The sequence below is a fragment of the Gigantopelta aegis genome, chromosome 10, assembly GCF_016097555.1.
Source record: "Gigantopelta aegis isolate Gae_Host chromosome 10, Gae_host_genome, whole genome shotgun sequence".
Classification (NCBI taxonomy): Eukaryota; Metazoa; Mollusca; class Gastropoda; order Neomphalida; family Peltospiridae; genus Gigantopelta; species Gigantopelta aegis.
This window is the reverse complement of record NC_054708.1, coordinates 568,228-590,285: the sequence shown is the minus strand read 5'-3', so window position 1 is coordinate 590,285 and position 22,058 is coordinate 568,228. Positions and strand designations below refer to the sequence as shown.

Sequence of the window (22,058 nt, the reverse complement as noted above, 5' to 3'; positions counted from 1 at the left end):
TAGTTAAATAGTTTATTATATTATCAAGTCATTTATGTTGTTTTATAAGTCAGGTTGATGAAAGCGAAGCGCCTTGTCGTAAATTAGTGTTTGTTTACACTGTGCATAGAGAGAGGAATTGAACGGAGCTGACGTCACTTCGCCCCAAGCTATACCACCAGACGTCACAAAAACTAAACAAAATGGCTGCCCCCAGTTAGCAGGAATAATCATGGTTTTTTTTATTAACTCTAAACTTACGCGTTTTTCATTTGTTAAAGTGTTGGTGGTCCAGGTATGCATCTTTCCAACACATAAGGTTCTTGTTTGAGTTGACTCCCTTTAAAAATAAATTAAATAAGCAACAAAGTTTTGATCGGATTGGTTTGGTACGTCTTTGAAGATTAAACCTGTATTTTCCGATTTGTATAGCAAAGGTAAGTACCAGTCATATATTAAAATCTTGCATGGACGCTACCATTTCCTAAACATTTTTTTTCTAGTATAATTAAACGGATCTTTCTATCAGCTACATAAGGTAAGTAGTAGCAATCAATATTTTTCACTCGCTAGACTGAAATAATGTGCACTGTACGAGCGCGATCGCACCTGTGCACCTTAAAAGACAAAGTCTGTAACAGATACATGTTTCATCTAGAAACTTGTGTAACAGATACATGTTTCATCTAGAAACTTGTGTAACAGATACATGTTTCATCTAGAAACTTGTGTATCAGATACATGTTTCATCTAGAAACTTGTGTAACAGATACATGTTTCATCTAGAAACTTGTGTAACAGATACATGTTTCATCTAGAAACTTGTGCAACAGATACATGTTTCATCTAGAAACTTGTGCAACAGATACATGTTTCATCTAGAAACTTGTGTAACAGATACATGTTTCATCTCTTGGACAGGACACAGATGGGGTTTGTGTATCACTCACTTGGACAGGACACAGAGGGGGTTCATGGGGTTTGTGTATCACTCACTTGGACAGGACACAGACGGGGTGTGTTCCTCACTTGGACAGGACACAGATGATTAACTGTGTATCACTCACTGGACAGGACACAGATGTGTGTTCATGGGGTTTGTGTATCACTCACTTGGACAGGACACAGACACAGATGTGTGTATCACTCACTTGGACAGGACACAGATGGGGTTTGGGGTTTGTGTATCACTCACTTGGACAGGACACAGACGGGTGTCTCACTAACCAGGACACAGATTGTGTATCACTCACTTGGACAGGACACAGACAGGGTTCATGGGGTTTGTGTATCACTCACTTGGACAGGACACAGACAGGGTTCATGGGGTTTGTGTATCACTCACTTGGACAGGACACAGACAGGGTTCATGGGGTTTGTGTATCACTCACTTGGACAGGACACAGACGGGGTTCATGGGGTTTGTGTATCACTCACTTGGACAGGACACAGACAGGGTTCATGGGGTTTGTGTATCACTCACTTGGACAGGACACAGACGGGGTTCATGGGGTTTGTGTATCACTCACTTGGACAGGACACAGACGGGGTTCATGGGGTTTGTGTATCACTCACTTGGACAGGACACAGACGGGGTTTGTGTATCACTCACTTGGACAGGACACAGATGGGGTTTGTGTATCACTCACTTGGACAGGACACAGACGGGGTTCATGGGGTTTGTGTATCACTCACTTGGACAGGACACAGATGGGGTTTGTGTATCACTCACTTGGACATGACACAGAGGGGGTTTGTGTATCACTCACTTGGACAGGACACAGATGGGGTTTGTGTATCACTCACTTGGATAGGACACAGACGGGGTTCATGGGGTTTGTGTATCACTCACTTGGACAGGACAATGATGGGGTTTGTGTATCACTCACTTGGACAGGACACAGACGGGGTTCATGGGGTTTGTGTATCACTCACTTGGACAGGACACAGACGGGGTTTGTGTATCACTCACTTGGACAGGACACAGACGGAGTTTGTGTATCACTCACTTGGATAGGACACAGATGGGGTTCATGGGGTTTGTGTATCACTCACTTGGACAGGACACAGATGGTGTTCCTGTGTTTGTCTATCAGTCACTTGGACAGGACACAGATGGGTGTTCACTGTTTGTATCACTCACTTGGACAGGACACAGACAGGGTTTGTGTATCACTCACTTGGACAGGACAGAGTGGTTTGTGTATCACTCACTTGGACACTGACAAAGAGGGGGTTTGTGTATCACTCACTTGGACAGACACAGATGTGGGTTTGTGTATCACTCACTTGGATAGGACACAGACAGGGGTTCATGGGGTTTGTGTATCACTCACTTGAATAGGACACAGATGGGGTTTGTGTATCACTCACTTGGACAGGACACAGACGGGGTGGGGTTTGTGTATCACTCACTTGGACAGGACACAGACTTCAGTCCAGGGCAGACACAGTATCACTCACTGGACAGGACACAGACAGATTGTGTATCACTCACTTGGATAGGACACAGATGTGTGTCATTTAACCACTAATTGTGTATCACTCACTTGGACAGGACACAGATGGGGTTTGTTAACCACTAATGATTAACCTCAGTCCGGGACAGACAGTCCAGGTAGATGAGGTGCTTGCTAAAGACAGCATGAAGTAGTCTTTACGACTAAGTGTCCGGCCACAAATAGTGCACAGAAAGCGAAGTGAGCCAAGATGGACGTTGCGGTTGTGGCGTACTAAAGCTGAGTTATAGGTGAACGTTTTACCACACTGCTGGCACTGGAAGCGTTCATCACTGGGCCGTCTCTGTTGGCTATCTGCTGTGATGTCAGTACAAGTTCCAACATGCAGACGCCCTCTGAAAACAAAAACAAGACAATCAACACAGGGATTCTGGTGTTCAGGGCCATCACAATTTCGACACGTTTCCATCACCAACAACACCCATAAGCCATTAGCAGATCTGAAAGCAAGCAATTATTGGTCGAGATCTGTTTTGAAATTACTTAACTTAAGAGACTTTCAAGTGCTCTGCTAATAAGTGTTGAATCAATGTTTCCCGACACACCAGTGCTAATAAGTGTTGAATCCATGTTTACGGACACACCAGTGCTAATAAGTCTTGAATCAATGTTTACAGACACACCAGTGCTAATAAGTCTTGAATCAATGTTTACAGACACACCAGTGCTAATAAGTGTTGAATCAATGTTTACCGACACACCAGTACTAATAAGTGTTGAATCAATGTTTCCCGACACACCAGTACTAATAAGTGTTGAATCAATGTTTACCGACACACCAGTGCTAATAAGTGTTGAATCAATGTTTACCGACACACCAGTGCTAATAAGTGTTGAATCAATGTTTCCCGACACACCAGTGCTAATAAGTGTTGAATCCATGTTTACGGACACACCATTGCTAATAAGTGTTGAATCAATGTTTACAGACACACCAGTGCTAATAAGTGTTGAATCCATGTTTACAGACACACCAGTGCTAATAAGTGTTGAATCAATGTTTCCCGACACACCAGTGCTAATAAGTGTTGAATCCATGTTTACCAACACACCAGTGCTAATAAGTGGTGAATCAATGTTTACCGACACACCAGTGCTAATAAGTGTTGAATCAATGTTTACGGACACACCAGTGCTAATAAGTGTTGAATCAATGTTTACGAACACACCAGTGCTAATAAGTGTTGAATCAATGTTTCCCGACACACCAGTGCTAATAAGTGTTGAATCCATGTTTACTAACACACCAGTGCTAATAAGTGTTGAATCAATGTTTACTAACACACCAGTGCTAATAAGTGGTGAATCAATGTTTACTAACACACCAGTGCTAATAAGTGATGAATCAATGTTTACGGACACACCAGTGCTAATAAGTGGTGAATCAATGTTTACCAACAGACCAGTGCTAATAAGTGTTGAATCAATGTTTACGGACACACCAGTGCTAATAAGTGGTGAATCAATGTTTACAAAAACACCAGTGTTAATAAGTGGTGAATCAATGTTTACCAACACACCAGTGCTAATAAGTGTTGAATCCATGTTTACGGACACACCAGTACTAATAAGTGTTGAATCAATGTTTACCAACACACCAGTGCTAATAAGTGTTGAATCCATGCTTACGAACACACCAGTGCTAATAAGTAATAAGTGGTGAATCAATGTTTACAGACACACCAGTGCTAATAAGTGGTGAATCAATGTTTACGAACACACCAGTGCTAATAATTGTTGAATCAATGTTTACCGACACACCAGTGCTAATAATTGTTGAATCAATGTTTACTGACACACCAGTGCTAATAAGTGGTGAATCAATGTTTACCGACACATCAGTGCTAATAAGTGGTGAATCAATGTTTACCGACACACCAATGTTAATAAGTGGTGAATCAATGTTTACCAACACACCAGTGCTAATAAGTCTTGAATCAATGTTTATCAACACACCAGTGCTAATAAGTGTTGAATCAATGTTTACCAACACAGCAGTACTAATAAGTGTTGAATCAATGTTTACCAATACAGCAGTGCTAATAAGTGTTGAATCCATGTTTACCGACACACCAGTGCTAATGAGTGATGAATCAATGTTTACTGACACACCAGTGCTAATAAGTGTTGAATCCATGTTTACAGACACACCAGTGCTAATAAGTGTTGAATCAATGTTTACCGACACACCAGTGCTAATAAGTGGTGAATCAATGTTTACCGACACACCAGTGCTAATAAGTGATGAATCAATGTTTACCGACACACCAGTGCTAATAAGTGATGAATCAATGTTTACCGACACACCAGTGCTAATAAGTGTTGAATCAATGTTTACCGACACTCCAGAATGAACAGAATTCCACGGAATTCAATGTCTTACCTATTGTAAATACTTTCAGCGCACTGTTATGAACATCCATAGGCGCAACTATAAACCAGGTTTCACTGACCTAAGGTTGTGAGAAGCTCATCTAAATGTGAAACATTTAACATAAAAGTTGATACTGTAGGTATTTTTTGCTTTTTCACTTTGTAAATTGTTAGACAAAAATGTATCAGCTATTTAGTGTCAACAAAGATAAGTACCAGTATATAAATATATTGACATGACTTAAATGTCTATTGTTCTGCTAAAACACAGTATAAACAGTCAAACATACATGTACAACTTTTACACCTTTTCAAAAAACGTTAAGTAACAAATAACATCTATTAATCTTTCATTGTTAATGATTTTGCCATGCTGTATTAGTTCAACTACATGTAAATGTCATGTATGGGGCTTGAACTACTTTCAGAAGGAGAGTGTAAAGGGAAGTAACTCACTGAACTAATTATAGTTATTCTGCTATGTGGCAAGCAAATGAAAGTAAGTTGGTGGCCAGAGTGCATACAATGTGTATCCTAATAACATTTCCCACCATGGACAGAGGGCATACAATGTGTATCCTGATAGCATTTCTCACCATGGACAGAGGGCATACGATGTGTATCCTGATAGCATTTCCCGCCATGGACAGAGGGCATACGATGTGTATCCTGATAGCATTTCCCGCCATGGACAGAAGGCATACGATGTGTATCCTGATAGCATTTCCCACCATGGACAGAGGGCATACGATGTGTATCTTGATAGCATTTCCCACCATGGACAGAGGGCATACGATGTGTATCCTGATAGCATTTCCCGCCATGGACAGAGGGCATACGATGTGTATCCTGATAGCATTTCCCGCCATGGACAGAGGGCATACAATGTGTATCCTGATAGCATTTCCAGCCATGGACAGAAAGTGTACAACATATCCTGACAGGATTTCCCACCATGGACATAAGGCGTACAATGTGTATCCCGACAGTATTTCCCACCATGGACATAAGGCATACAGTGTGTATCCTGATAGCATTTCCCGCCAGACAGAAGATGTACGATGTGTATCCTGAAAGCATTTCCCGCCATTGACATAAGGCATACAATGTGTATCCTGATAGCATTTCCAGCTATGGACAGAAGATGTACGATGTATATCCTGACAACATTTCCAGCCAAGGACAGATGGTGCACATTGTGTATCCTGAAAGGATTTCCTGTCATGGACAGAAGGCGTATAATGTGTATCCTCACACCATTTCCAGCCAGGGACAGAAGGCATACAATGTGTATTCTGAAAGGATTTCCAGCCATGGACAGAAGGCGTACAATGTGTAGAGGGTGTACAATGTGTATCCTGACAGCATTTCCAGCCATGGACAGAAGACGTACGATGTGTATCCTGACATTTCCAGCCATGGACTGAAGGTGTACAATGTGTATCCTGACAGCATTTCCAGCCATGGACAGAAGACGTACGATGTGTATCCTGACATTTTCAGCCATGGACAGGTGTACACTGTGTATCCTGACAGCATTTCCAGCCATGGACAGAAGGCGTACAATGTGTATCCTGACAGCATTTCCAGCCATGGACAGAAGACATACAATGTGTATCCTGACAGCATTTCCAGCCATGGACAGAAGGCGTACAATGTGTCAGTGGCATACAATGTGTATCCGTGTTACAGTGAAGATGATGAAACTGTCCACACAATGGCTGCCAGTCTTGCTGGGGCTCCGGTAGTGTGAAGATTGAGATTGACTAGACATCTTTGGATCTTATTGTACAAAACTTGTAGACAGACAAAAATTAGACAGAAGACTAGCTCAGCTGTTATCAATCACAGCATTTCTCACTGCTTTATCCAAATATAAAAGCTGCATGACTGAAACCTATCTACAAAGACAGCGTGACCTAGACCTATATGAAAACATCATTATCAGACTCCACAACCAGTTTCCCAACAGCCCAGCGTTCTATGACTACCACAAAATGTTCGCTTCTAGAGCAGCAGAAGCTTTAAGACATTTTATTAAGGTAGATTGGTCATACATGGACCAAGACATTTACAGTCTGGTTACAGGTTGCACAGTACCAAAGAAGAGAGTTCCGTGTCAAAGTTTGAGGTGCACCGTCAAATATTTATGGAATAAAAGCAACTGTGGGTGTGATTGGTAGTAATATGTGACATTGATTATTTGTGCAAATACTATTTCCCATTGATAATAAATAAATACACTTTTATTTGTTATACAGTTGTTATGCAGTATATACCAGAGGTTGAAACTAATGCGGGGTACCCTCAAAAATGGAACTGTAATTTTCAGCAAAAATGACGGTTGCTATTAAAAACATTAATTAAATCTCTTAAATGAGCCCCCATTTTCTTTCAGGTAGAATAGATGTAAGGTGCCACACTTTCTATTGCTGTACTTCCTGGGTGTGTTGATATGCTGCTTATATCAGTTTTATTCATAAATGATAACATTATCGGCAATAGGAATTGATTTGGTCTATTAGAACCTATACCAGGCAGGCAGGGATGCTTGTGCAAGGGCTGTGGTAACATGACACACATCCATTGACTGCACTATGCATAACTCCAGTGATCAACATTACAACACCCCCTTTTCAAACTAAGGGAGATAACTTTAAATGCATAGATTGATACCAGCTATATAAGCGCAACACATAGAAATATCAGTCTCTCCCATCGATCAGCCATCATGACAGCTAGTTTTTAAAATTTATCACAAATTAATCGAATGCCATCCAGAGGGAAAAAACGACCATCTAACATCATGCCAGGAAATAGGAAAAGAAAAGTGGCTGCTCAAGCAACTACCGGGAGAGCGAAGAGGAAGATCGCCCAGCCGGCGCGATAGCGATCGACGTCGGAGCCACGTGAAGCATGGATTGAAATTGACGAGGGACAAAGAAGGAGGACAGAAAAAGATGACGGCGCACCAAGGATTAGAGGGGAACAACGAGATGACGGGCAAGGCAGGAGAGAGGAAGAACGGATCGAGGTGGAACGAAGAGCCTAGGGCGAGGAAACTTCAATCCAGTTCGAAATGGGTGCCGGCCGACATGGGACAACGGGTGAGTCTGTTTTTTTGCCTCAGGTTGAGGTTCCGGCGATTGAGGTTGTGCCCCATGTAAGTGTATTTGACGGGATCGGGATACACATTCCCCAAAAATTAAGGGAAAAATTTGGGAGGGGCAATATGTAGATTTGTGCTTGTTGAATAAGTCCACTCAGGAAATGGAAGCCAGTCAAGGGGGTGTAGGCGAGCTTGTTTTTGAGGGGGGGAAGCTGGTCATAAAGAACCAGGCAAAAAACGGGTCATTTACGTCCATAATTGTGTGGATGTCGGCATTCATGATTTTCATGAGTGTGCTGTTGGAACGGAGCTCCCAGGAGGCTCAACAGTTGTTGAAATACATGAGGGATGTAATGATGTTGGCAAATAGAAGTTCGTCTTGGTCGTGGTATGACGAACAATTTCGGATAAAAAAGGCTAGACACCCAGAAAATTCATGGGGGGTTATTGACAACAAGCTGTGGCTTCTATGCATGTCGGGTGTCGGGGGTGTTAGGCAAATGGGAGGGGGCCAGGCAAGCACCAGTGGGCAGTACAACCAGCCCTTTCGGGCAACCCAAGGGACTAGCCCCGTCAGGAGTGGGGTCAGAACATGCTGGGGGTTCAACAAAGGAAAATGTTCCTTTGCCAGGTGCAAGTTCATGCACTTATGCGGAAAATGTGGTGGACGCCACCCAGCTATGCAGTGTAAGCTGTAAGGACCTTTACACCCTAGGAAAATCCCCAATTCACACAAATAATTTGGCTCAGCAGTTACAAGATTATCCAGATAAGATAGCAGCACAGGAATTGATAGAAGGCTTTACAGAGGGTTTTATATTAAAATATCAGGGGCCAAGGGAGGCAACCGAGGCGAATAATTTAAAAAGTGTAACTCAGGCCCCTGACATACTTAGGGACAAAATTGAAAAAGAGATTTCATTAGGTAGGGTGGCAGGACCATTTCCAGAGCGTCCAATAAAAACTTTGAGAATTTCACCTCTGGGGTTAGTTCTAAAAAATGATGGAGATTTTAAAGTTATCCACCACCTGTCATATCCCAATGCAGCATCAGTTAACGACTACATCGACCCTAATTTTTGTTCTGTGCATTATGCAAACATCAATGAGGCTGCGCATTATTTGAGAAATTTTCTACCTTTATTCAGTGGGAAGTTGAAAAGCAGTGTGTGCACAAGTCACCAGTGGTTTTACATTACCTAGATGATTTTCTTTTTGCGGGCAGGAGGGGATCAAATGAATGTCACATGGTAATGGAAAGTTTTCAGAATGCATGTTCCAGGTTAGGGGTTCCAATCGCGGTAGAGAAAACTGAAGGCCCCAGTACACTCTTGATTTTTCTGGGCATCGAAATAGACACAGAAAATATGGTTTTATGACTACCAGAGAGAAAACTATGGGATTTGACGCAACTCATAACTGCTATTTTACAGAAAAAGAAAATTACATTAAAAACATTACAGTCATTAATTGGGTCATTGAACTTTGCATGCCAAGTGGTAAGACCAGGTCGGGCTTTCATTAGGCGCATGAGTGATGCAACAAGAGGGGTTACTAAACCACACCACAATATCCGGGTTACTCGAGGTATCAAGGCTGATTTGGACCTATGGTTAGACTTCTTGAAATACTACAATGGGGTCACTGTCATGCCTGATTTATTCTGGACAAGTAGTGCTCGCTGGAATTTTTCACTGATAGTGCGGGAGGGAGAGAAAAGAGATTTGGAGTTTACTTCCAGGGTCATTGGGCATATGGGTCTTGGCCTATGGAATGGGGGAAATTGGGGCTGCTTCGAAACACAACATTTTTGGAACTTTTCCCAGTGGTTGTTGCAGTAACAATTTGGGGCAAATGGCTGCAGAACAAAAAGTTGCTATTTCACATTGACAATGAGGCAGTAGTAGTTGTGATCAATAAGAAAACGTCTAAATGTGCCATGGTAATGACATTATTAAGGAAATTGGTCCTAATAACTTTGCGAAAGAACATTTTGTTAAAAGCCGTACACATTGCTGGAAAAAAGAATGTAATAGCAGATGCTATTTCTCGTTGTCAGTGGGACAAGTTCCGGAAGCTGACACCAGAAGCAGACTGGATTCCCGCCAAGATACCTCCACAGGTTTGGCAGCTTTGACAGCAGAGGCAAAGAGGCTTTTAAAAAATTCTGTGGCAAGTCAGACATGGAACACCTACAAAACTGCAGAGAAGCAGCTGGCCTCAGACCACAATTAATTTCGCTATATGTTTCTATATAGCCTTAGTGGCTATAACATTTTTATTAATATCAGCAGGCCCGTGAAGTTTTGTATGTACCTTTGCCTGCATGGGGGACACATACCCTGAAAAGGACAACCCCTGTTGTCCAGCTCTTTCTCCCAGCATATTGGTTTAAACAGACACACCCTCTAAACCAGGCCGGATTACACCCATTTTACACAAAAAGCACTACTTTTGCATGGGCCGGAATTACCACAAACAAGTCTTCAATGTCAACAAGTTACACATGTTTACAAACTACATGCTATCCCCTGTCACTTCAGTCAAACAGTTGCCACTTCATAGCTGTCTGCCATGAAATAATCACAGTCAAACAGCAGACTACTTGCGCGGTGAAACTTCCGGATTTTGGACAACCAAATGGGAAGATAACTGTAATCTGAGGCCAGCTAGAAAAGTTTAGACTGCAACTTAATTTGTCTCCATTATGGCCAGTGCCTTTAGAACACTTAATCCACTTTATTGCTTATCTGTCTCTGGAACAATTATCACCATCCACCGTTCGAACCGTCATTAGCGGATTAAGTAACTGGCATAGATTAAATGGGTATGGGGACCCGACAAAGCACTTTGTAATTTCAAAGCTCCTGGAGGGATTTAGTAGGGGGAATACTAGACTGGATGTACGAAGCCCCTTCACTTTGGAAGTCTTAGAGAAGATAGTGGCAGCATTATCACATGTTTGTTCGTCTCAGTTCGAGACTGAGCTCTTTGCAACAGCTTTTAAGTTGGCCTTTTTCGCATTCCTACGTGTGGGGGAAATAACATCTGCTACACGAGGTGACATTTCAAACAGGGCTGTTGGGGTACATGATGTTAGTTTAATTTTTAGACTGGGGGAACAACTGCCATATCGGGTAAAGCTTCTCCTAAGAAAATCTAAGAATGACCAAAGGGGTAACGGCTATTTACTGTACCTGGAAAGATTCACAAATGAGAACATCTGTCCAGTTCTGGGGGTATACAAATATTTGAAGTCAAGAAATAAGACCAGTTCTCCCCAGTTGCTGACCCATTACAATGGGGTATCTGTAATCAGATACCAGTTTAACACCATTCTCAAACAGACATTACAGTTTATAAATAGCAAAGGCCAATGTTACAAATCACATAGTTTTAGAATAGGAGCGGCAACGGAGGCGGCGGCAAGGGGTGTACCCGAGGAAACCATGAAGCTGTGGGGCTGTTGGCATTCAGGGGCTTACAACAGGTATATTCGGTTTCCACATAAGTAATTTATTTGAAGTCAAGAAATAAGACCGGTTCTCCCCAGTTGCTGACCCATTACAATGGGGTATCTGTAACCAGATATCAGTTTAACACCATTCTCAAACGGACATTACAGTTTATAAATAGCAAAGGCCAATGGAGGCGGTGGCAAGGGGTGTACCCGAGGAAACCATAAAGCTGTGGGGCCGTTGGCATTCAGGGGCTTACAACAGGTATATTCAGTATTTATCAATGTAAATTTATTGATTGTAGGTAGGCATAAAGTGTGGATTATAGGATCGTCAATAGTGCATTGGGCGGGAATCCAGGTGCAAACCAGACCAGGTGGAGGTAACCTAGGGTTACAACAGGCGAGTATAGGTGTAAAATGGTATGGGAATAGGGGAATGCGGTGGTCGCAGTTGGATCAGTTTATTTTGGGTAAGTTGCAACATCAAACCCCACCTAATTCCATGATCTTGCAACTGGGGTCCAATGATATGGTAACGGTTAAAAACAGGGTCCTTATCCAGGAGATTTCTTGTTCAGTTTTGTGACTGAGGTCACTACTTCCCTCTGTAAGGATCATTTGGTCGAATATGTTGCCGCGCCTCTACTGGCATGGAGCGGAACATCCAAAGCAGGTGGACAAAGCTCGGAAAAGGGTAAACGGTGCAGTGAAAGCACTGGTACTTGCAGGGGGGGGGGGGGGGGGGCAGTGATTGGGCACCCCGCTGTGACCATAAAAGAGTTAGAGTTGTTCAGGAATGATGGAGTGCATCTGTCGAGCAAAGGAAATGGGGTGTACCTGGATGGAATGCGGGGTGCCATGAAAGCGTTGCTTTTGGGAGGGGGAAAGACTCACTCCTGTGGCGGGACCCTCGGGGGACTGCTACAGAGCTAAGGTTCATCTGGCCCAGGGTTAGGTCCTACCTACTGGACAGTAGGGGGACAGTCAATATAAAGGATTCACTCGAGACTGCCTGAGGGATCCGCTCCACATTCGGGGCTGAAGGGGAGTTTTCAGCCCACCTACGATTGCCGAGGGGGCAGGTTAATTGGATATGCTCGACCTTTGGGCCGAAGGCGAGTTTAGCCCACCTATGTTTGCCGAGGGAGCAGGTTAATTAGGGCAGTTAACAGATTGTGAACCTTGGCTCGCTGACTTGCCACATACTCTCTAGTGAGGGCAGTCAGTATGTCCCCAGGGTGTTCTGTTATAGGTAATAGCTGCGGCCAGGGTTTATCCAAAACATTAAGGGGTTGGGGGGGGGTGTTTCACCTGTACATAAAGTAAATATGAGGGCAAGTAATATGTAGTAGGTAACATGTATATATTAAATTGAAGTCTGTAATAAATATGTAATATGATTCCTTCTTGTTGTGTATTTTATCTCGACATTAATTGTTTCTACATATACATTTGTAGTAAATGTAATAGTGTGACACATAATGCAACTGAATGCAAAATACCTTCAACAAAGTTGAAACTCAGTCCAGGTAATATGGTCTATTAGAATCTACACCATATGAAACTCAGTCCAGGTAATATGGTCTATTAAAACCTACACCATATGAAACTCAGTCCAGGTAATATGGTCTATTAGAACCTACACCATATGAAACTGCCAAGAATGCCAAGTTGCCTACACCTATGAAACTCAGTCCTAATATGGTCTATTAGAACCTACACCATATCCAGTCCAGGTATATGGTCTATTAGAACCTACACCATATGAAACTCAGTCCAGGTAATATGGTCTATTAGAACCTACACCATATGAAACTCAGTCCAGGTAATATGGTCTATTAAACCTACACCATATGAAACTCAGTCCAGGTAATATGGTCTATTAGAACCTACACCATATCAAACTCAGTCCAGGTAATATGGTCTATTAGAACCTACACCATATCAAACTCAGTCCAGGTAATATGGTCTATTAGAACCTACACCATATGAAACTCAGTCCAGGTAATATGGTCTATTAGAACCTACACCATATGAAACTCAGTCCAGGTAATATGGTCTATTAGAACCTACACCATATGAAACTCAGTCCAGGTAATATGGTCTATTAGAACCTACACCATATGAAACTCAGTCCATACAAATATGGTCATTAGAACCTACACCATATCAAACTCAGTCCAGGTAATATGGTCTATTAAAACCTACACCATATGAAACTCAGTCCAGGTAATATGGTCTATTAGAACCTACACCATATGAAGATGCCAAGATGCCAAGTTGCAACACCTGTGAATGTTACTAGATAACGATTGGAACTTAAAACACATCCTAAAATGAAGTGCACACAATTCTTATGCAACAGTTTTGAGAATGGGTTTGACACATTAGTATGAAAATTGCCAGAGGTTAGCAAACAGTGTGGCAAATCAGCACAACCAGACATGTTAACAAGTCTTAAAGAACAAGAGTGTAAGAAAAATATTTACTGGTTCCTTTACAGTGCCACCATTTTCAGCAGACTGCATCAGTCCCACTGGTAAATTTTCAAACAAACATAGGTTGATAGTAGACCTGTCATCACACAATTATTTACAGTATGATAGTATCAATGATTCTTTTCATAAGAAGCAGTGCAGCTTCAAGTACATAAAAGTAGATGATGGTATACAAATTATTCAGCAGACGCGAAAGGATACATCATTAAGCTTCTGGGTGGTTTTTTTGCATTTGTGATGCATTTAAATCGTGTCCCATACAAAAAGAACAGGTGCATATATTTGGCAACAAAATGGCAGGATACTTTTTTACTTGTATCACAGATTATTGTTTGGATCAAGATCATCATCACCATTATATATATCTCTCACAGGTTATTGTTTGGATCAAGATCATCACCACCATTATATATATCTCTCACAGGTTATTGTTTGGATCAAGATCATCACCACCATTATATATATCCCTCACAGGTTAGTGTTTGGATCAAGATCATCACCACCATATATATACATGTATCTCTCACAGGTTAGTGTTTGGATCAAGATCATCACCACCATATATATACATGTATCTCTCACAGGTTAGTGTTTGGATCAAGATCATCACCACCATATATATACATGTATCTCTCACAGGTTAGTGTTTGGATCAAGATCATCACCACCATTATATATACATGTATCTCTCACAGGTTAGTGTTTGGATCAAGATCATCACCACCATTATATATATCTCTCACAGGTTATTGTTTGGATCAAGATCATCACCACCATATATATACATGTATCTCTCACAGGTTAGTGTTTGGATCAAGATCATCACCACCATTATATATACATGTATCTCTCACAGGTTATTGTTTGGATCAAGATCATCACCACCATTATATATATCTACATTTGGATCAAGATCATCTCTCACAGGTTAGTGTTTGGATCAAGATCATCACCACCATTATATATACATGTATCTCTCACAGATTATTGTTTGGATCAAGATCATCACCACCATTATATATATCTCTCACAGGTTATTGTTTGGATCAAGATCATCAACACCATTATATATACATGCATCTCTCACAGGTTAGTGTTTGGATCAAGATCATCACCACCATTATATATACATGTATCTCTCACAGCTTATTGTTTGGATCAAGATCATCACCACCATTATATATATCTCTCACAGGTTATTGTTTGGATCAAGATCATCACCACCATTATATATACATATACCTCTCACAGCTTATTGTTTGGATCAAGATCATTACCACCATTATATATATCTCTAACAGGTTATTGTTTGGATCAAGATTATCATCACCATTATATACTGAACAAAAAAAGAAACTTCCGATTTGTACATATAGTATTTGTTATGTTAAAGAATTCATTGTGTAATGAAATTATATAGGTAGTATTAGGCTGGAGCTGTATTATCAGGATTCAAGAATTTTATAATTATTTTTGCACTGTTAATCGTCGACAACGTGAAATTAAATTTGCACGTGCATGCATGGTTCGACATGTCCCGTGTAGTATTCGGTCAATTTGTTTTACTTGTCTTACTGACATTGTTGTCAAGTGAACGAAAACGCTTCAAAATTTGTAAAAACATTAACGTTTTTTTACATTGTAGCATTTTTAGTATGCCAAGAATACCCAATAATTTACGCGAACGGGCGATTGGCATGCTTGATGCTGGTATGTCGACAGAAGACGTTGCAAGGCATGTTGGGAGTTCTAGTCGAGCGATACGAAATCTTCGCATAAGATTTCGAACGACAGGAAGCATCAACGACTTGCCACGTTGTGGACGTCCGCGTGTTACAACACATGGTCAAGACCGCTATATCATGAACATGCATTTGCGCAATCGATTCCAGACTGCCACTGCTACTGCTGCTAACACACCTGGGCTTCATAATAACCGAATCAGTGGGCAAACTGTTCGTAATCGTCTGCGGGAGAACGGTTTACATGCACGACGTCCTTACGTTGGATGCGTTTTAACGCAACGTCATTGTCTAAATCGGGCACGTGTACACACTTGTTGGATACGGCGACGCTGGAATACCGTTCTTTTTTCACATGAATCCAGATTTTCTTTACAACGTGGTGATGGCAGGGTGCGCGTCTACCATAGGAGAAATGAACGTTATACTTACTGTTGTGTTCTTGAACGAGATCGTTTCGGGGGTGGGAGTTCTGTCATGGTCTGGGCAGCCATTGCCCATGGTTATCGTTCACCACTAGTCGTCATTGATGGCAATTTAAATGCTCAACGTTACCGCGATGACATTCTCGCTCATCACGTCATTCCTCTGTTCCATAACAACGCCAACATCTCGATTTTTCAGCATGATAATGCCACCTCTCATACAGCTAGAGACACTGTAAATTTTCTTAGGACAAATAACATTGATTTCATTGATGACTGGCCCGCTAAAAGTCCTGATCTCAACCCTATCGAGCATGTCTGGGATAGTCTGGACAGACGATTGAGGCGTTGTCCCAACCCATCCGCTAACGTCAACGAACTTCGTCAAGCGCTCATTCAGGAATGGAACAATATTCCACAGGCACAAATCAAAACTTTAGTCAATTCTATGCGCCTGCGATGCATTGCAGTGGTCAATTCAAGAGGTGGTCACACCCGTTATTAAGTGGGTGTTTTTGTTTTTAACCCCTACCACACTTGGTCAAAATTTCTCCCAATTTCTGTTAACCTATGGCTATGATTTTTGCACCAAACGATGCATCATGGAACACTCTTTAAACGCATATATAACAATTATTCCCCCGGTTTGTTTTCATCAAGTTATGTTCAAGCAAAGTTAGCGGAAGTTTCTTATTTTGTTCAATATATATATATATCTCTCACAGGTTATATATACATATATCTCTCACAGGTTATATATTGCAGGCCTTTGGATTTCATGGTAATGATTGTTTCCGGTATCGTGTCGGTAGTGTGTCGGTAGCGTGTCGGTACCGTGTCGGTAGCATGTGGGTAAAATCATGGAACCAAAATTTCATTTCCCATGATTATTATATCGAGTAACACTATTCCACAAAAATAATATATATATGATTAAAAACAAATTAAATTATGTTTCTAATGTCACAGTACTGGAGAGTGTGTTTGACATAATCACAAGACCCAATTCAGATTGTTGTGTTAACCGAACTTCTTAGTGTTCCAGTTTGGGTAAACCCAATCAGAGTTTGAACACGCGCTCAATCAAATGTGTTACACATTTGAACCAAAATTAATGGCACTAATTATTTGTTGGGTATCTCTTAAATATAGGGGTCAAGAAATAGTATTTAAATTCAAATCATTTGTAGAAAATATTTAACCTTCTGACCACTATCACGCATGTGCTTGAGTACTGAAGGTAGCAATGGAATAGAGAGGAAATGACGTAGGCCTAAATTATCCTTTTTATTTACATGTAGCTGTCATAATCACAAGAGCATGCATGTAATGAGAGGGCGAATCGAAAAACTTTATATTCACTTTGAAAACATGTCTCTGTACGCATTTTATATAATGAGAGGGCGAATCGAAAAACTTTATATTCACTTTGAAAACATGTCTCTGTACGCATTTTATATAATGAGAGGGCGAATCGAAAAACTTTATATTCACTTTGAAAACATGTCTCTGTACGCATTTTATATAATGAGAGGGCGAATCGAAAAACTTTATATTCACTTTGAAAACATGTCTCTGTACGCAATTTATATAATGAGAGGGCGAATCGAAAAACTTTATATTCACTTTGAAAACATGTCTCTGTACGCATTTTATATAATGAGAGGGCGAATCGAAAAACTTTATATTCACTTTGAAAACATGTCTCTGTACGCATTTTATATAATGAGAGGGCGAATCGAAAACTTTATATTCACTTTGAAAACATGTCTCTGTACGCATTTTTGCGATAACAATAATTTAAATCAATGATATTAAAATGGGTTCCTAGGACTAGTTTTCACGGAACCTAAAAACAGTTTCCACTGGGTTCCCATGATCACAAGGCACGGAACCTAAAAACAGTTTCCACTGGGTTCCCATGATCACAAGGCACGGAACCTAAAAACAGTTTCCACTGGGTTCCCATGATCACAAGGCACGGAACCTAAAAACAGTTTCCACTGGGTTCCCATGAGCACAAGGCATGGAACAGAAAAAGTGTTTCCCATGAAATCTGAAATCCTAAGGCCTGTCTTGGATTACACTGAACAATTACAAAGTCAGGTTTTTTGCCAGAAAATAATGCGAGAGAATGTAATAAAAACAAAACAGACTATAATTATGTGCCCCTACAAGGTGGATATGGGTTTAGCATATATTGAACATTGCATTTCATATGCTTTGGCAAACTTTAAAAAGCAGTTCTCTTAATATCATTTTTCTAAAAAATAAAAAATATATCCATTAATTTCCAAGATTTCTGGGTACATAATTTTACCCTTTGTGCGTGCTGGAAGAGAGCCTGCACGTTTCAGTTATACCTGATCTGCTCATTGATGATTGGACTATTGACAGTCAACAAAAATGGCTATAGTTTCTACATAATTTCACCACCTCAACATCCCTTTATCTAAGAAGATAACAATAGGGCCAACTAGTTTTGGAATACTAGTACATGTATTTAAGAATTATCTTAGACACTGACACTGAAGTTCATCTTCCAGTGAAGGAAGTTGATAGCATGGTCTAATTTTTAGAAAGAGTAATTCAAAACCCAACTTGTACAAACAGGCATTTACTACAGCTGAGTGTACTAGGACATCTCAATTGTACAAACAGGCATTTACTACAGCTGAGTGTACTAGGACATCTCAATTGTACAAACAGCCATTTACTACAGCTGAGTGTACATTTACTACAGCTGAGTGTACTAGGACATCTCAATTGTACAAACAGGCATTTACTACAGCTGAGTGTACTAGGACATCTCAATTGTACAAACAGCCATTTACTACAGCTGAGTGTACTAGGACATCTCAATTGTACAAACAGCCATTTACTACAGCTGCGTGTACTAGGACATCTCAATTGTACAAACAGGCATTTACTACAGGTGCATGTACTAGGACATCTCAATTGTACAAACAGGCATTTACTACAGCTGAGTGTACTAGGACATCTCAATTGTACAAACAGGCATTTACTACAGATGCGTGTACTAGGACATCTCAATTGTACAAACAGGCATTTACTACAGATGCGTGTACTAGGACATCTCATTTGTACAAACAGGCATTTACTACAGCTGCGTGTACTACGTCATCTCAATTGTACAAACAGGCATTTACTACAGCTGAGTGTACTAGGACATCTCAATTGTACAAACAGGCATTTACTACAGCTGAGTGTACTAGGACATCTCAATTGTACAAACAGGCATTTACTACAGCTGAGTGTACTAGGACATCTCAATTGTACAAACAGGCATTTACTACAGCTGAGTGTACTAGGACATCTCAATTGTACAAACAGGCATTTACTACAGCTGAGTGTACTAGGACATCTCAATTGTACAAACAGGCATTTACTACAGCTGAGTGTACTAGGACATCTCAATTGTACAAACAGGCATTTACTACAGCTGAGTGTACTAGGACATCTCAATTGTACAAACAGGCATTTACTACAGCTGAGTGTACTAGGACATCTCAATTGTACAAACAGGCATTTACTACAGCTGAGTGTACTAGGACATCTCAATTGTACAAACAGGCATTTACTACAGCTGAGTGTACTAGGACATCTCAATTGTACAAACAGGCATTTACTACAGCTGAGTGTACTAGGACATCTCAATTGTACAAACAGGCATTTACTACAGCTGAGTGTACTAGGACATCTCAATTGTACAAACAGGCCATTTACTACAGCTGCGTGTACTAGGACATCTCAATTGTACAAACAGGCATTTACTACAGCTGAGTGTACTAGGACATCTCAATTGTACAAACAGGCATTTACTACAGCTGAGTGTACTAGGACATCTCAATTGTACAAACAGGCATTTACTACAGCTGAGTGTACTAGGACATCTCAATTGTACAAACAGGCATTTACTACAGCTGCGTGTACTAGGACATCTCAATTGTACAAACAGGCATTTACTACAGCTGAGTGTACTAGGACATCTCAATTGTACAAACAGGCATTTACTACAGATGCGTGTACTAGGACATCTCAATTGTACAAACAGGCATTTACTACAGCTGCGTGTACTAGGACATCTCAATTGTACAAACAGGCATTTACTACAGATGCGTGTACTAGGACATCTCAATTGTACAAACAGGCATTTACTACAGCTGCGTGTACTAGGACATCTCAATTGTACAAACAGGCATTTACTACAGCTGAGTGTACTAGGACATCTCAATTGTACAAACAGGCATTTACTACAGCTGAGTGTACTAGGACATCTCAATTGTACAAACAGGCATTTACTACAGCTGCGTGTACTAGGACATCTCAATTGTACAAACAGGCATTTACTACAGATGCGTGTACTAGGACATCTCAATTGTACAAACAGGCATTTACTACAGCTGAGTGTACTAGGACATCTCAATTGTACAAACAGGCATTTACTACAGCTGAGTGTACTAGGTACTAGGACATCTCAGCTTGTACAAACAGGCATTTACTACAGCTGAGTGTACTAGGACATCTCAATTGTACAAACAGGCATTTACTACAGATGCGTGTACTAGGACATCTCAATTGTACAAACAGGCATTTACTACAGGTGCGTGTACTAGGACATCTCAATTGTACAAACAGGCATTTACTACAGCTGAGTGTACTAGGACATCTCAATTGTACAAACAGGCATTTACTACAGCTGAGTGTACTAGGACATCTCAATTGTACAAACAGCCATCTACAGCTGAGTGTACTAGGACATCTCAATTGTACAAACAGGCATTTACTACAGCTGAGTGTACTAGGACATCTCAATTGTACAAACAGGCATTTACTACAGCTGAGTGTACTAGGACATCTCAATTGTACAAACAGCCATTTACTACAGATGCGTGTACTAGGACATCTCAATTGTACAAACAGGCATTTACTACAGATGCGTGTACTAGGACATCTCAATTGTACAAACAGGCATTTACTACAGCTGCGTGTACTAGGTACAAACAGGCATCTACAGATGCGTGTACAAACAGGCATTTACTACAGCTGTGTACTAGTGTACTAGGACATCTCAATTGTACAAACAGGCATTTACTACAGCTGCGTGTACTAGGACATCTCAATTGTACAAACAGGCATTTACTACAGCTGAGTGTACTAGGACATCTCAATTGTACAAACAGGCATTTACTACAGGTGCGTGTACTAGGACATCTCAATTGTACAAACAGGCATTTACTACAGCTGAGTGTACTAGGACATCTCAATTGTACAAACAGGCATTTACTACAGCTGAGTGTACTAGGACATCTCAATTGTACAAACAGGCATTTACTACAGGTGCGTGTACTAGGACATCTCAATTGTACAAACAGGCATTTACTACAGCTGAGTGTACTAGGACATCTCAATTGTACAAACAGGCATTTACTACAGCTGAGTGTACTAGGACATCTCAATTGTACAAACAGGCATTTACTACAGCTGAGTGTACTAGGACATCTCAATTGTACAAACAGGCATTTACTACAGCTGAGTGTACTAGGACATCTCAATTGTACAAACAGGCATTTACTACAGCTGAGTGTACTAGGACATCTCAATTGTACAAACAGGCATTTACTACAGCTGAGTGTACTAGGACATCTCAATTGTACAAACAGGCATTTACTACAGCTGCGTGTACTAGGACATCTCAATTGTACAAACAGGCATTTACTACAGCTGAGTGTACTAGGACATCTCAATTGTACAAACAGCCATTTACTACAGCTGGGTGTACTAGGACATCTCAATTGTACAAACAGGCATTTACTACAGATGCGTGTACTAGGACATCTCAATTGTACAAACAGGCATTTACTACAGCTGCGTGTACTAGGACATCTCAATTGTACAAACAGGCATTTACTACAGCTGCGTGTACTAGGAC

At 40.8% G+C, this 22,058-nt stretch overlaps 1 protein-coding gene across 1 annotated transcript in view; it reads right to left on the bottom strand.

The window, feature by feature from the left end:
- Nucleotides 1-2,553: 2,553 nt before the first annotated feature.
- Nucleotides 2,554-22,058, bottom strand: part of LOC121382815 — a 104,039-nt gene continuing 84,534 nt past the window's right edge. The window contains exon 5 of the mRNA XM_041512439.1: nucleotides 2,554-2,833. Coding sequence (XP_041368373.1) covers nucleotides 2,554-2,833 — 280 coding nt within the window. The remainder of the gene's footprint in view (nucleotides 2,834-22,058) is intronic.